The sequence below is a fragment of the Nelusetta ayraudi genome, unplaced genomic scaffold (genome assembly GCF_046127955.1).
Source record: "Nelusetta ayraudi isolate G7.1 ecotype Tasmania unplaced genomic scaffold, CSIRO-AGI_Nayr_v1 ptg000016l, whole genome shotgun sequence".
Classification (NCBI taxonomy): Eukaryota; Metazoa; Chordata; class Actinopteri; order Tetraodontiformes; family Monacanthidae; genus Nelusetta; species Nelusetta ayraudi.
The window spans coordinates 3,555,420-3,572,336 of record NW_027466066.1 but is presented as its reverse complement, the minus strand read 5'-3'; the positions used below and the strand labels follow the sequence as shown (position 1 = coordinate 3,572,336).

Here is a 16,917-nt window from a genome sequence, read left to right as displayed (position 1 = left end):
CACCTTGCTTCCAGGCCTTGAGAGCCTTCTCAACAGGATTAATGCCGTCAATTCCACGTATCGAGCTCTGTTTCATGCTAAGCTATGATAGCATGAAACAGAGCTATGGTTTTGATGCGTTTTGGGCCGATTAAAGAATTGTTTGGACATTTTTTTGTTCCCCCTCCCCTCCCCCAGAGAAAACAACATATACTATTTTTTGTAGTTTTCTGATTTTCAGACTTTTTCAGATTTTGCTTGCAACAGCTGTGTCTCATTCTAAGCTATGACAGGATGTTGGTTTCGATGCTTTTCAGGCTGATTAAGGTATTTTTTGGAAATTATTTTTGTCCCTGAAAAAAGACAGATCATGTTGTTTGTTGTTTTGATTTTTGGACATGTTGAGATTTTGCATTCGACCACTCTGTCTCCTGAGGATGGTCATTTCGGAAGGTTCTGGGCTGATTAAAGTTTTATTTTTAAACATTTTTTTTTTTGGCCATGAAAAAAACCCGACATATGTATGTCGTCGTTATTTCTGTTTTTTTGGACAGGATTAGATTTTTTAAGGTTTATCTGTTTATTACAGATGAAGGTAAGTTATGACAGGACATTGGTTTTGGAGGATTTCTGGCTAATTCAAGTTATTTAGTTTATTATTATTATTTTTGTCTTTGAAAGAAACCGACAGGAGGTACACAGATGACAATTTTATTATTATTATTATTATTATTATTATTATTATTATTATTATTATTATTATTATTATTGTTGTTGTTGTAAGTGGTCAAATGAAGAGCCACGTCATTTGGCTAAGCCAAAAGAATTACAATAAAAGCGTCCATAATAGATAAATCTCAGCTTTATTAATCCACAAAAGGCTTATCCAGTGGTTATCAAATCAGACACTCGAACTTGTACAAAAGGAGGAAGGGAACAAAATCAAACTGAAATGAAACTGACAAAAGCATAACACTGATAAAGAAACGTCATCTTTGAAGTGATTGGTTAAAACGAAAAGGTTTACATTCAGCGGGGCTTCATTAAAGAAAAAATAATGGGCACTTCTAAACAGAGACTTCAGTAGTGGGTCAACGTGCAAACATCTGAGAGTGAGTCTACCTGTGAATGCAAATTCCTTTTTTACATGACAGTAGTACAAAAATATCATGGGGTCATAGGTCCGCGGCAGACCTATCTTGCAAAAAATCTGTCAGAGTCACAAATGGACAGACTTGCATCATTTCTGTTACACTTCAAACTACACTTGTGCAAGTGCATTCATTTTGGAGCAATGTCCTCAGTTTCCCTGAACAGCTCAAAGAAAGACGTAAACAACCCACGCCGATAGCAGTTTGACAATAAATAACAACATGAACTCAGTGCAAAACTACTCTGCAATAGACGAGGATGAGACTAAACAGTCGTAGTGAGGTTGGTATGAAAGACCCAAGTTTTGAAAAATAGACACTCCTTTATCAGAGCAAACCACTTGAAATCTCATCTCAGCCAATGTACAGCCAGTTTAAAAACATCCCAGTCACAAGTTTTCAATCATGTTCCACTGAAATATCATTGCACTACTTTTACTTAATACTGGGCCGTGCGTGTCACCATGGGGGGTGGGGGGGAAAGAACAGACACGTTTTTTTAGCAAGGAAAACTGCACACTCGCTCTCACACGTCTGTCCTTCGAATAGAAAAGTTGTTTGTTTTTTTTATTCATTCTAAAAATGTCACTGCCAGTCTTTGTATGGGACAACAAGAAAACGAACAACGTACCAAACCTGCGTTTGACAGGACAGCACCTGCTGTCATAAAATAAATACATATTATTCGTGGCAAAAGTCTAAAACTCAGGAGAGCTTTTCCGAGCACATTTCTGTTTCTGAGTTCAGGGCCAGGGTCATTAATAGGAATTACATTTTTACACCTTTACACCACAGTTCAAATAAATAATTTAATTGGTGATTGATGGTTTTCTTTCAATGTGGCAATGTGGCATTAAAAAAAAAAAAAGAGGGTTTTTGCTGGCCAAACTCGGGCTGCATAGCTGCTGGTCTCAGCTTACGAGGCATTAGGTGATTTTACTTCAGGTTTGTCTGCGTGTGTGTGTGTGTGTGTGTGTGTGTGTGTGTGTGTGTGTGTGTGTACATCTGTTATGTCTGAGCCAGTTGAAGTTCCTCCAGTCCATGTTTCCCCAAGTGATATCTGGCCAAGTCTTTCCTGGTCACCAGTCCAACCACCTGCAGTCAGCCAGAGAACCAAAAGGTCATCTCAAGCCAACAATCAAGGTTTTTTTTTTTTTAAAAAAAATTTAATTCTTAAAGTAAGATGAACAGAAAATGGAAAGTTACACTACCTTGTTCTTGTCGTCGGCAACCACCAGGTGCCTGAGTCCCAGCGCTCTGAACAGCTTAAATACTCGAGGCAGAGACGTGTCCTACAAACAAGCCACATATTTTTGCTTCAGTGCCGACGTGGACAAATATGAGCAGATGTCGAACTGAAGGTTGTTACACAGGCAAATTTTTTTTTTTTTTTTTTTTTAAAAGCGGTTATTTTTTCGGTCTCGTGTCAAATTTTGCAGAGGCGAACGGTCGGAGCTCCGACCAATGAAAATCATGTTGGCATGTCGATGACGTCAGGTCAAAACTTCGGTAATTTGTTCTCTCCCTCTGCAAACGTGGAGCCAGTTCCTGGGTGGTTCGTTTTACGCACGTAACACAAAACTTCTCGGTCACCACACTTTAAAAACTTTTGTTTAAATCTGTTCCGAAAAGCTTGATAATTATAGGCACATCCGAAGGAAAACGAAAAAATCTTTTATGGCAAAAGGAACTTCAATAACGCGGTCAAAATACTGTTTGCAACCGCCGCTTCTTAACCAAACATTTAGCATTGCCTGAGCTGACGCACACAACACGCCCTCTCTCTAACCCTAACCCAAAACAAAAATAATAAACATTTTTATCAATAAAATAAGCAGAATACACATGTCCACTGTAAACTAGACATACGGAAGTCATTACTTTAATTTAACGGCTGCAACACAAGACTTCTATTCTTTTTTTTTCTTTATTAATGCAACCATTAATAATCTACATCGTTATGTAGTCGACTCCATTGCTTCTCCATCTGCACAAAACTTTATTCGCTTAGCAAATTTTAGACGCATATTCGAGTGGCACTGTACAGGAGAAGTTTGCCGCCGAAAAATTCACGTTTTTCCTGTCGTTTACTTGCTGGCTGATTGTGGAATCGTTCCTTACCTGTGGCACAGTGTAAGGTGTGGGGTTCATGAACTCGGTGAGGTCCATCATGCACTCCCTCTCGTCCTGAGAGACGTGGATGCTCTGTATCGGGGGGAAGCGGGGGTAGGCGTCCCTGAAGTCCTTCAGCTGGAGCTTCCTCAGGGTCAGACGGGACCGAGCCAGCTCCACAAACACCTGCCGAGACAGAGACAGAGACAGAGACGGACAGAGCAACGGTGAGCCGCTGCCTCTGACGCGCTGGACGCTGACGGGCTTGACGCCACCTTGTCACCTTGTGCTTCAGGAGAACGATGAGCTGGGAACGCAGGATGAGGCCGCAGAGCTTCGCCGGCTGTGGGCGGGAAGGAGAAACGGTGGAGGGGAGTGAATATTAGGCACCGGCGGTCGTATCCGTTTGAAAGCAGAAACACTCAAACGGTACCTCGTCGTTTCCGGAGACTTGCACGACCACCGGGAAGCCGTTGTGATTGGTGGACGTGTTGCTGAGGGTGTCCACGATGGTCCCCACCTTCTCGATCCTGTTCAAGCAGGTGACTGGAGAACTCATCACCTCCCTGGATGAAGGGGGGGGGGGATGGTAAAGCACAGAGTGAGAACAGTGACCCCGACCACGTTCCAACTGGAAGCTTTCGCCCAATCAGATGAGGGCTCACCTGGCCGTCAGCCAATGGGAGGTTGCCGGGGCCTCCCAGTGCAGGAAGGGGACGCTCTGCAGCTTGATGTGGATATCATACAGGCCCTGAGGGCAGGAAATGACCGTCGGCATTAGTTAGCTGCAGGTGTGTGGCATCAACATGCTCGCCGTCGACAGACACAGACAATGACGTTTGCTGGGCAAACTGAGTGCGTCGGTCAAACATGCAACATTTTCGGGAGAAATTCGAGACTTTTTCCCAAAATTATTTGGTTTTGGTTCACTCCCGTCAATTGTGGGTCAGAGGTTTTCAAAGTGGGGGACTCGGCCCCCTGGAAGGCCACCTGGGGGCGCTAGGGAGGCCACTGAAAATCGATGAAAATCGATGAGGAAAATGAACAAATAATCTTGTTTAATTGTCTTAACTATTATTATCAGATAATAAAATAATTGTTTATTAAGAACTATCAAATATAATGTATAAAAATATATTACTGATTGCCCGCCAGTTAAACAAAAACATTCTTCATGGCATTTGATGTGCCCGTTTGAAAAACATTGTAAAAAGTTGATGTGTGTTTTGTGTTTTTTTCATAACTCATTTTTTTTAATTAATATTTAAAAAACTGGACATGGCTTGAAAAACATGATATAAAAGTCCATGGGAAATCCGATTCCAGGAGGTGAAATACACGTTGCTGTGTCATTACCTCGACAAAGTAGTCGCCCACTATTTTGGCAGTCATGAGCACGAGCATGATGGGGAGGCCGTACGTGACGTTTCCTGTGGCTTCCACCATGATGACGGTCAAACTGAGAGTCATCCTCACGATGCCCCCTGTGGAGAGAGCGGCCCATTGTTACTGCGCCTTTTTGAAACAGCCTCTCTGGATTTAATTCTGTTCCGCTGAGGCGCGACGCCACTCACCAAGCTGCGCCGCAGCTCCAATCAGGGCGTATTTACCAGGATCGGCCCAGGTCTGACGAAAGATGTGCACACCGGGAAGTTACATCGGGAAATAGAATGTGGGCTATTGGACGAACAAAATGTTGAGGAATCTCTTTTGAAATGGACACGAACCGATCCGGTGGAGGAGATGGTGGCGAGCAGTATTCCGCACAGCCGCCCCCAGGCCGCTCCGATGAGCAGCGAGGGGATGAAGACTCCGGCGGACACGGCCAGGCCGTAGGTCCAGCACGCCAGGAAGAAGTAGGTCAGGGTGAACAGGCCCAGGGTCAATGGGTTGTAGGTTCCTGGGGGGGGGGGGGGGGGGGGCATGGGGGAACATCAGTGCCGCACTACATCTCCGCATTCTTCCAGCATCCGACGGGGCCTCACCGGGCTGGTTGTGGAAAAGACTGCGGACGCTTCTCTCGGGGGTGTTGAAGAAGGCCGTGGCCATGGAGTTGTACTCCCCGTCGGCGCAGAAGAGCTTTGACGAGAGGGAGGGAGGGAGAGAGGGAGAGAGGGAGGAAGGGATGGTGAAGGTGAGAGTCGCGCAGCAAGGAACAACATGTGAAGAACTACAAGTACGTCTCTGTGACGGAGAGACGTCTCTCAACGCAGGCAGTCACGCCTGTCCCTGGTGTGCCAGTCACTCTCATAGCAGCTGAAACCCAGACACACGCAATACTCTGATAGGTGTCTGAGGAGAACTCAGGAAAGTTCTGCAATATAGCGACAATGAACTGGAATAGTTGTTTCGACTAACACATACACATCAAATAATGAATGTTAGTACGAAAGAGCATTAGGGCCGGGCAAGGAGGAAGGAGATTTTCATTTTGAGTTTTAAGTTGAAATTTCGTGAATAAAACAAAATTTCGTGAATAAAGTCAACGTCAAAAAAAGACAAAATTTCATGAATAAAGTCGAAATTTCATGAATAAAGTCAACACAAATAAAGAAATTGGCGAGTAGACTGGATGGATGGTGGATTCACCCAGTTACCCGCAGTTATAAGTAACCTGCCGAAAACAGGTGTATCCCACAAGGTTCATCCACAGGAATCAGGAAACCGGCGATTAACTGCAATATTTTCGATTTTCTTCGTGAAATTTCATTTTTTTTACGTCAACTTTAATTTTGACTTTAATCTCGAAATTTTAACTTAATTCTCATATTGGAAACTTGCAAAGATTTTTTTCTCTTCTTTTGGCCCTAATCCTCTTCCACAGTATTAGCATACTGATATTGATTAAAAAAAAAAAAAAAAGGCATTTAAATCCATTAAAAAAAAACATCTAGCCCTATTATTTAATTATGTAAGAATCAAATACGAATGGAAAATATGCATCATGCTGCAGCACTGCACTTTTGATTCATCACGCGTCACGTCGACAAAGCCCGCCGACATCAGCGACAGATTGCGTTTGGGTTCAGTGAGGCGGGTGCAGTTTGTTGAAGGCGTGCTGGTGTGTGAGAGTCGTGGGCGTACTTGCAGCGGGTACTCCTCAGCGTGCTCCTGGTCCAGCGGCTGGCAGTCGTTGGAGAAGTAGATCATGGTGAACGACACGGTTGCGGTCACGGCCGCGACCAACATGGCCTCCATCACTTGCAAACAAGGGCGGTGGACGTACCTGTGACACACATTAACACGCACACGGCAGCACGCCATTGGGGAAGATCTCTTCACGGATTTGTTGAAGCGGAAAGTTTGACTTTGAGGAGGCTAGCGTGGACTTCCCCGGGTAATGAGGCCTCTCTGGCTGTAATTAGGGCGGACGGCGAGCGGAAAAAAATGTTCCCTTTGCCCAATAAATTCCACGACTGTGCAGTAATAATAGAAACAGGAGTGGCCAGACAGGTGCATAGCTCGGCAGTGAAAGCCAGACGCATGATTTGTGTAGGTTATGTTTACAAAGTCAAAAACGCAAAATCAAAATGAGCGTATTCAACGAAAATGGGTTGAACAAAAGGCTGGATGGATGCCACGGAATATTTAGACATGCCTATAATTATCTCTAATTTTATATATATGTATATATATATACCTAATCTGGTCTGCAGCCAACTCAACTCAGTGTTTGGTTTGATTTCTTAATAGCTTTTATCACATAATTTTTTAATATTGACAAAAATATTGAATATTGAATATTGATTAAAAAAATATATATATTTTTAAAAAATTGAATATTGATTTAAAAAATATATTGAAAGAAACAGAAAAATAACCCACACAGGTAGATTTTAACTTGTGGAAACAACAACCACACGCTCACCTGTGTTCTATCCAGGTTGAGCAGCTGATTTTTATTACGGCAGCACATCTGTGCTATAATTAGCACTTTATTGCCAACAGCACCTGGATTTGTTTTTATTATGTACCCGATGTCATGCAGCTCTTCGATTATTTAGCAAACTACCTACTGATCACTTGATTAATCGACTTGCAGCCAATGAATAAGCATGGACAGTCGCTCGACTCCTGTGACAACTGCTTTCTGCTGGAGGCAAACCAACCTGTTTGATCTGTCAGACCACTCTCAAGAAACGCCATGACATGCAACCTCCCGCTACAGACCAGGAAGCAAGAACCTGCGCGTACATGAGCAGAAGTCTCCTACCAGTCAGACCATGGAGATTTTCATACGTCATATACGTCACAGTTGCTATTTTTAATATCTTCCATAACGAAGATGCTGGTATTTTGAGACGTCAAAAAAAACAACTTCCTGGTCTCGCACCACACCCAGCTGCTGACACTCAGAGTTTCGGGGGAACCAGATTGTGTTTTTCTCAACTGCACTGTACATGCAAAGAAAATTCTTCATGGGTCATTTGACCCAGAACTGTAGCCTTGTCTTTTAATGTGGACAGTGTGTTGCAGTGTGATCTGAAGCAGAGGGCTGGCACAGAGTTTTGCCTCGGGCAAGTTTTTTACTGAGCCAATAGATGGCGGCACAGAGCAACACTGACTTATTATTGTAATTGCTGTTGTTATTGTTATAAAAATACTTGTTACTATAAGAATTATTTTTTTTTATAACTCATGAAAAAATATCTTTGTCATCTCTCAACAAAGTAACCATAGTGACCTTGAGATAAATAAAAAAAAAGACATGAACCCATGAAGTGATCTTCAAAAGGAAAATAACTACTTGGCTTCCCTGGTACACGTTGGAAACCTTACCTGATCCTGAAAATGGTGAGCCAGTAGTTGAGAACATTGAACAGCGCTCCCAGCAAGCCACCTGCAGGGAATAAAGCCACATTAGAATGTAAAGACCTCTCTGCACCTGCCAGTGTGATGCAGGCCGGTCAACACTCAAGATGCTTGAAAGAAAATGAGACTGTTGAAGTGTGCACGTGATTATAGCACAGAATTGTGGTGCCATTGTGTTGTTATTTCTGGAAATTCATTGTTACAGATTCGACTTATAACACTTGTAGAACTTGAACATAAAATGTCTTTACCTATTGCTCCCATAGCGATGAACAGGGGAATCTCATAGAGATTATAGGTCACGGTCTGAAGGGCACACAAGGTCACGTCATCTTTAACGTCTACAGACATTGCAAGACTGGAAACACAGATGCGATGTCGAGTTTTCTTACATCCCCCTCAAAGCGGCCAAAGTTAATGAGACCCGGGTTTGAAAGGTCTCCCGTTTTCTGGTGGTAGATGCTGAGGAAGAAGTTCAGGGTGAAAGTGGAGACCATGGAGGCAAAGAACTGCACGGGGAGAAAGATTTGAAAATAAAGGAAGGAAACATTAGCCACGCACACAATACAACGCTGCACTGGCACTAAAAAGTAACCTTGTGACAGACTTTGGACTTACTATCCTCCACGTCAGCATCTGGTTCCAGAAAGAAGCTCCTTCTTCCAGAGCAAAAAGAACTCCACCTGTCAGCCAAAGAGGGAGAGAAAAACAATCACAGCAGGAGTTCACTGGGATGGGCAGATTTCTGACAGACTACACAGAATTTCTAGGCTTCACACAAAATTTTTTTTTTGTCCCATTCATTTTGTTCCAACGGCAGGTATAAAAGAAATGTTTGGAGACTTTTCTTTAGGCTTTGTGAGTCACAAACTCCGAGGCTGCACAAGCAAGACGCAATAAAACCGATAAATGAGCTGATAAACTAAATGAAACAGAGCTTCCTGAACCAACAGCTGCACCGTATTTCAATATTTGGGATCAAGAGCGTGAAGAAGTAACCATGGACGTAAAATATCTGAATAAAAGTCCTGTTCTAGAGGCCAAGACGTGTAGCAGCAGCCGCACCTTCACTGCTGATTGAACACACGTGACGGCGACACGGGAGGTGCGACACATCCACCCAGTGTTCACACAACCCTTATAGCTTGAGACTCATTCAGGGCAAAGCACCTTTTTGTACCAGTGTCCAGAGGCAGGAAGTAACAAAGTACAAATATCTAGGTAGACTTTTCAGGTATCTGTGCTTTACTCGAGTATTTCTTTTTCTGACAACCGTTTAGTTATACTCCCTACAGTTATACACAAATATCTGTACTCAGTAACTGTACTGTATATAGTAGCTCAGCTTTGGGGTTACTGTTCATGACAGAGAAAAATACAAATGTCGAAAATAACATTGGTTATTGTTATTAAAAGCATCGACATACAAGAATTTCTGATTGGTCACAACTGTTCCTGATTACAGTCTGGTTGTGTTGCAGTTTAAAAAAAAAAAAACAAAAAACACAACTACAGTTGTGAGTGAGTGAGTAGCAAAGCAGTTCACTTCAGTCCAGATTATTCTTTCACAATTTCTTGGCAAAATTCTCAATTGATGTATAGTTTTGTTAATCTCAAATACATTTTTTTTTTTTTTTTACTTTTTACTTAAGTACATTTCAGAAGATGTACTTTTTTTTAACTTTTATTTGAGTAAAGGAGTTAAATCTGTACTTTTACCAGATATATACATAAAGTGTCCAAACTTTACTTCAGTACAGAATGTGCTAATTTCTATTTCGGTTGCTGCGAGTGTGCCTGCGTGCGTGCGTGCAGTTTTCTCACCGACTGGCGCTCCAAAAGCAGCTGAAACACCAGCAGCGGCGCCAGCGGACACAAAGTCCCGTTTCTCTGTGTCTCTCCTGAAGTATTCAAAGATCTGCAAACACGGACAAAAGGGGAAAAAAAACAAACAAATACATTAGTAGTTACGCAACTGTCTTGCACACAACAAAAATTCTCTGTCTGGAAATTTCTGGCGGGATGAAATGAAGTTCTATCCATCCATTTATCTACAGTATCAATCTAGCGATGACGATAACTTGGCAAACTCCACTTGGCTACATCACCAAGGAATTAAACAATGAAACTGTAGCAGAACTTGTTCACTTTTCAAATATTTTCTTGAGACACTATATACATACATAGACCTTAACTGATCTTTGTTTAAAGCTCAGAACTAAGAGGATAAAAACTGAGTTAATGATGATGATCACTTTGGTGGAAAGTCTCGTTGTCACACACACACAGATCTTATCCTACGCGCACACACACACACACCTTGAAGTCTCTCTTCAAAGATGTGCTCCTGCCTTGGGAGACTCCTGCAGCCACGACAGCACCGGAGTGAATCATGGGCCCTTCCTACACGCATGACAGGACCGAGGCAAAAAAAGAGAGAAGATCAGAAATTGCTCAGAAACTAAAACCGCACAGTCCCGTCTATAAGGACCCAACGACTGGATGCCCATCGAGGAGGCTCTCTGTTCACCTTCCCGACGGCAAGGCCGCCGACCACGGAGCAGATCACACCGCAAACTTTCACCACCAGCGTCTGCGAACGACACAATATAAAGTTTGAAGAATGAAAAAAATGAGACAGAATTTTAATTTTGACTTTGGGATCCACTTCTGTGTGTTCGCACCTTGAGCCGCACCACCCTGGGAATCTTGACTCCATTGAGGTAACATTTAATCTGAGGAATACCGCTTCCTGCTGCTATGGGCTGGCCAAGAGAACAGAGAGAGACAGAGAGGGGTAGAGGAGGGAAGAGGTCAAGTTTCATTTCAAATAAATAATAGCATTTGCAAGATATTTGAAATTACAGGAATTACGTTTGGGTCCGCAATCTAGGATTACACAATCAGAACAAAACTGTAAATCCTCAATTGCTGGAAGTCATGTGACATTGAGAACCAATCAAGTCACACAATGTATAGAAATACTATTCGGAAACATCGGTGGCAGAGGATGCCAGACATGATTCCCTAAACTGTGATAAACCATGGTGGCAGAAATAGAGAAGCCTCACTTGTATACGAGTGACGAGATGGAGTACAATCTGTTCCAATCCTTACACTTTCACACTTTCTGGGTTTTGATTTTGTTTTCTTGGTGGTCTGAATTGTGGATATGAAACTTGTCCTCTTGCACAAGTGCAAGTGCAACTTCGGCAGATACGACCAACTCAAGGCAAGACAGCAGAAACCCTGCTGGGAAAGACAGCAGCTGCTGTCGTTGGCCACTGCAGAAGCTCATCAGGTGATCCCATCTTAACTATATTCCTCATGGACATTGTGTTTGTCTTAATGAAAACATGCCACCCCTCCAAATGAACGGGTGGTGATGACCGTTTCACCGTAGGCCTGCATTTCATCTAGCAAAAGCAATTGTACTTGTTTTTCACTTACTCATTGGTTTTTGTTTTATATTTACCTCAAAGAATGCGACGATGATGGCTCCCACCATGACAAAAGCCGAGTTGAGAACGGCCCAGAGGATGAGGGAGATCGACAGTCCTCCCGGCTCTGTAAACTTCTCAATATCTGGCAAGACGTTAAGGAAAGTCCTGCAGAAACAACTCCAACACATCCATAACGATTTCAAACGGAACTTTCCCAGCCAACCACCTCTTGTTTGATATGAGTGAATGAGTGAAACCCCATAGCACAGTTACACTAGCCAGATGCCATCGGTCAGAAAATATTGAAAGAACTGGTGTTTGAACTTTAGTTGCATCTAATTGTAAGGAAGCACGCTGTAATTGTTATGTTAAAATTAGGGATGTTAACAATTAATCGATTATCGATCAGTTGTTGATTAAGAATTTAATTGATTAAATTAAATTAGTTGCAACTAATTGAAACTTTTTTTTTTACACGGGTAGTTCATGTCATAGTATTACAGTAGCACATAGTAGTAGTGTAGTAGCAAGAATGAGCAATTCATCTGTAGATACTGTGATGGTCATAATATACCTAGACTAAGTTACTATTGAACAACTTGTTTTTTGGTTGTTTTTTTTTTTAAAGTTGAAATGTGACCCATTAGAAGTCAACTTAAAGTCAGAGAATGAATGTGAAAATGGTTCCCATTGGACCCTCAGCATTAATTAACTCTTAAATAATGTCTTCCTTACTCATTTTTCATTGTGAAATTTAGGTTCTCAGGAAAAATCGCCGCTTATCAATTAATGGTTCATCGATCGATAAGGTCAACCAACTAACGATTAATGACTTAATCGATAATTTGCATCCCTAGTTAAAATGAAGGATACTCTCTTTGATGATATGGTATTTGACGCCAGCGAGTTGTTCGACCACGATGTCGATGACACAGGCAATGAGGCCCGTCAGAAAGCCGATCAGACCACAGACGACCCAGCGACTGATCTCCAGACAGCGGAAACCCTGCAAATGCGTGAAGAGGAGCGATTAGAAAAATGAGAGCAGATAAGAGGAATCGCAAACATTTGTACAGATTAAAATGTTGGTGGCACTTATGGATGTTAACAATGAATCAATTATCGATTAATTGTCGATTAAGAATTTAATCGATTAAATCAAATTAGTCGCAATTAATTGATTTTTTTTTTAACACTTTTTTGTGTTAAATGGCGTGGTGTGTACCTGTATACCTAGAACAAGTTACTTTTAAACTGTTGAAAAAGTTTAAAAAGTTGAAATGTGACCCATTACAAGTCAGAGAATAAATGCTTAGGGTGTTTCTACTGTTCTCTAATGTATAAATTGGTCACATTGGACCTTCAACATTATCTAAGGGTTAAACAATGTGTTCTTTACACATTTCTCACGGTGAAAAAATCGCCGCCTATCAATAAATCTTTAATAGATCATTAAAGTCAATCAACTAACGATTAATGAATTAATCGATAAATTGCATCCCTGGTGGTAATATATGTGAACAGTTGAGGTAATATTAGGTCAGATTACCATGTGACTCATCCTTCTTTCCTCCTCCAAAAAGAGCTGGTTCTCAATGTTATCATAGTCCAGACTCTGGAAAAGGGGCCACATAGAGTTTAGTTCAGAACAAATACAGAAACAAGGTATTCAGATTATTTTCATACATGACAAAACTGACAGAATCTTTGCCACAAACTTCGTACAAACGGCTGAAGTTTGTGGAACAGCTTTCAGCCTGTATAAGAGGATTACTGCCGCCCTTGCACGGAATATTCCTCGTCGTTGCAAACCCATTTCACTGGTTTCATAATTCAGTCTGTCCAGGGGCAACCGAGAACTGACACACTTTGCGGGTGGGCGGACTGGTTTACCTCGTATTTAAGTGAAAGCAGCTTCTCATTGTGAGGGATCTCTTTAGGCCTCCCCCTGAGAGACTCCTGCGGCAGAGGACAGACAAGAAACAGTCCTCAATAGACAGATGTTGAATTTTGACCTATGACACATTGAGTCACATGGAAGAAAGCATGGACCAGGAAGTCAGCAAAACAGTGGAGACAGCAGTGGTACACAGACATACGGACAAGCAACAGGATTTACTTGATAAAAAACACCATAGTATTAAGATTTGTTTTTGTGAAAAATCATAAAACAGCAAATTCCTTCATTTCTGGATGCAAGATTTATTGGGTGCAGACTATTTAGTGGAGCTGAATTACTTTTTGGATTAATTTGACACTCACTGCAACAATTCATTTACATTTGATGAACAAAATGTTGTATTTATTATAATAGAAATAAATGCTTTTTAGCTCTTTCAGCGGTAATAACTTAGATTAGCTTCTACTTTTGTCTCAGGTGTTCTTCAGTAAAGGTCATGGAACAACTGATCGGTCGAGCAATAATACCAAAAATACTCATTTCCAATCGACTAATTGTTGCAACTCCACTAATTAGTTTCTCTTGCATTCTGGCGTGCATACAGTCCAGTTGAACGTCGTTCAAAGGCACTGTGTTGCACGGGAGCATGTAGGCCGAGCTTCATTCCAGCCGCACGACGGTCAGCAATAAAGCGACTACATGAGAAATTCACGGGTTGACAGTCACACATGCAGACCACGAGTTTGTGGAGGAAGAGAAAAAAAAAGTGTTGCAGCGTGTCATGCAAATCACATGCAAAGCATCATATGAGAAGAAGAACAAAAAGAAAACAGCCACTCTAGGAAGAGTTGATGCCTTCAGTCTCACTGTCCTGGTGTGCCTTTCTCTTGTGTCTGGCTTGACTCTCGCATATGCAAAATGTTTCTTTATTGTTTCATTTCCATTTGTGTCCCTTGTTAATCATTCGTCTCTTGCTGAAAATGCATAGTTGACTGCATACAGCCAAACTGAACAGCGAGTTCAGTTTGACGTGTGTGGGCAGAAAGCCACACAAAGTTTCCAAACACGTGCGTCTTAAACACGTCGAGTGAGTCAGCTGCCGCTTTGGTAAATTGGTCCAGTCTATCAACTGGTCAGCTTTGTGTCATTTCTCCTTCACTGAAGTGAAGTGAGATTAAAAGAAAATACAATGCAACGCTGCCTAATCTCTCGTGACACACCAGGCCTAGAGGTTCCCTGTGTACATAAACTCTACTTAAACTTGAGTGAATCACACTGAGCAATTCCATTGTGTTAAAAAGAGTGATTGGAGATAGCGGAGGGGTTGAGAAAGGCCACTATAGATCTTGGTGCAGATCAGCTGGAGCGACAGAGAGAATGAGTGCGATGACACTTGGGGGCTTGGACTTTACCTCTTCTGCCGTCACGTCCTCCTCCAAATCCACCGTGCTTAGTCTGCCTATGCGAAATAAACCGCCTTCCTCTGACAGCTACGGACATCACACACACAACAACAGACATGCATGTGTGTGGCTAAGTGGTTGTTTTTTTCACTTCCATTCTCATTTTGAACAACACACTGACAAATTGGTAGAAAACACTGGATGACGACATACACAATCAAAGAGAAATCGAAAAAAAAATATAGCATGGAAGTCAATGATTGTGAATACAAGAAGTGCCACTGGTTGACTTCCACCTTTGGGGAATTTTAGGTTGAATGGAATACGGGAAGTTTAATTTTGACAGAGATCTGCGGGGAAACAAAGAATAATGTGATGCCAGATTCAACGTGTGGTGCATATACTTTGCTTTGAAGGTTGGACTGTGTTATTGAAAGCCCTGAAGTCATTGCAGCCAATGACGCTGGCTTTGTTACACTCTTCGTAACCCAATTGCTTTTCCACACGGCATCTTAATAACTCCAGCTAACTGCGTGCATCATGTAAGTCATAACCCAACAGTAACCCGATTACTATGCACGCAGTCACTTTAGCCATACCAAGTTTGTTGTTGTTTCTAGATGCAATTGTCAGTGCGTCACGATCGCACACTCAAAAAAAAGAGAGAAAAGAAACAGGAGGCGGGTGAAAACAAACACTCAATATCCATCGCAACCCGTCAAAGCTCATGCCGTGCCCCGCATAACCTTGTCATGTTTAATAAAGCATGACAACGCGCATTCTTTCTGTTGCATGACAGACCGCCAGGCTAACTTAGCACGCATGCTAGCCGTACCTGTCTGAGTTGCCGGGGCTGCTCGGAGCCGTTGAGCAGCGGCGTCCCCTCCCCGGCTGCTCCGGACTCGTCGGTTCGGCTCGACCACGACACCTTCTTCGCGATGTTGGCCATCGTGGCCCCGCGCGGTTGGTAGAGCCAAGCGAGCGAACCGAGGACGAGTTGTGTCGTTAGCCGCACTTCTTGTTGTTGGCTAACTACTGCTGCTGCTGCTGTTCCCCTGCAGCCCCATCATCGTCTTCGTCATCATCATCATCCCTGGAACTCGTGACGCTTTGTAAGGCACTCGCACAGGGACAAAAAACAGAGAGAGAGAAAGCACGCGTAGCTTGTACGGCTGTCGTGATTTGTAGTTTTTTTTGGTGTGTTTATTTTATTTGTTGTATATATTTTTTTTTATTTTTTATTTTTTATTTTTTCGCCAGCGCAGGGGGAAATCAAGTGCGGTTTCAGAGGAAGAATAACACTGAACAGAATGGAAGGTCGTTCTGTTTAAACCATGTATGTAATGTAATAAATTAAGCTGACGTGAAAGCGTTGCAAAAGACGCGGCGTGTTATTGTTTTATTTCTGTCTTTTGTATTTTTGTATGTTTAAGGGGGCTCATGATAACACTCATTTCTGTCCATTTATGTTTTGTTTTTTGTTAAATGTGACGTGTGAAAAAAAAATTCTGCTTAACTGCAGTGGATTGACTCAAGACGACAGATAAAACTTTCCCTTTTTTGGTAGTTTGCTATATTAGAAAATCATTTGTAATCTTCAAGCTAAGGGTGGGATGGATGAAAAAGTTATGTAGAAAAGTTATGTAGAAAGCAGAAGTGTTAAAATGCTCTGTGATCAGTATTACAAAAAATATAAAACATATTTCAAATATATTTCTTACAGAGAAAGAGATATAACGTTGCTGTTTGTTTATTTATTTGAATAAAATTAGCAAAAAAAAACCCCACAAAACTGAACTCTTAGTAAAAGCTGTTTAGGTTTTGTTTTGGTTATTTTGTATTGGTCTTCTTTTGTCTTCAGCCTGTGAAGTTGCTTTTTTAGAAATATGAAACAATTTGACTTTTTACTAAGGCTTCTTGTGGAAATTAACTGTGTCGAGCACTAACATTGTCTCATCACAAGACGCAAAAAAAACAATTAGAAAAGCCATGAAGGTGTGGAAGGGTCTTGGAGAAGGTGACATAGTTTTCAACTGAGGCTGATGGAAAGAATAGCCTGGAATGCACATTACAGGCTGCAGACAGAAGAAGAAAGAAGGTATATTGAGTTAGAGGAA

At 41.9% G+C, this 16,917-nt stretch overlaps 1 protein-coding gene across 2 annotated transcripts; it reads right to left on the bottom strand.

Annotated features, from left to right (window-relative positions):
- Nucleotides 1–825: 825 nt before the first annotated feature.
- On the bottom strand, nucleotides 826–15,888 carry clcn7 (chloride channel 7). Of its 2 annotated transcripts, XM_076023900.1 has the most exons (25): nucleotides 15,636–15,888; nucleotides 14,810–14,887; nucleotides 13,391–13,456; nucleotides 13,047–13,112; nucleotides 12,371–12,503; nucleotides 11,530–11,639; nucleotides 10,739–10,819; nucleotides 10,585–10,647; nucleotides 10,374–10,457; nucleotides 9,879–9,972; nucleotides 8,673–8,737; nucleotides 8,447–8,563; nucleotides 8,306–8,360; nucleotides 8,022–8,082; nucleotides 6,327–6,468; nucleotides 5,228–5,321; nucleotides 4,970–5,142; nucleotides 4,817–4,868; nucleotides 4,599–4,726; nucleotides 3,908–3,993; nucleotides 3,676–3,808; nucleotides 3,526–3,585; nucleotides 3,252–3,428; nucleotides 2,342–2,422; nucleotides 826–2,225 (listed from the first exon to the last, which is right to left on the bottom strand). In XM_076023900.1, exons 1-25 carry the CDS (start codon nucleotides 15,747–15,749, stop codon nucleotides 2,139–2,141), a joined length of 2,400 nt encoding a protein of 799 aa, XP_075880015.1. In that variant the 5' UTR covers nucleotides 15,750–15,888; the 3' UTR covers nucleotides 826–2,138. The 2 variants fall into 2 exon arrangements, with proteins under 2 accessions (XP_075880015.1, XP_075880016.1); XM_076023901.1 differs by lacking the exon at nucleotides 14,810–14,887.
- Between the last annotated feature and the right edge of the window lie 1,029 nt (nucleotides 15,889–16,917).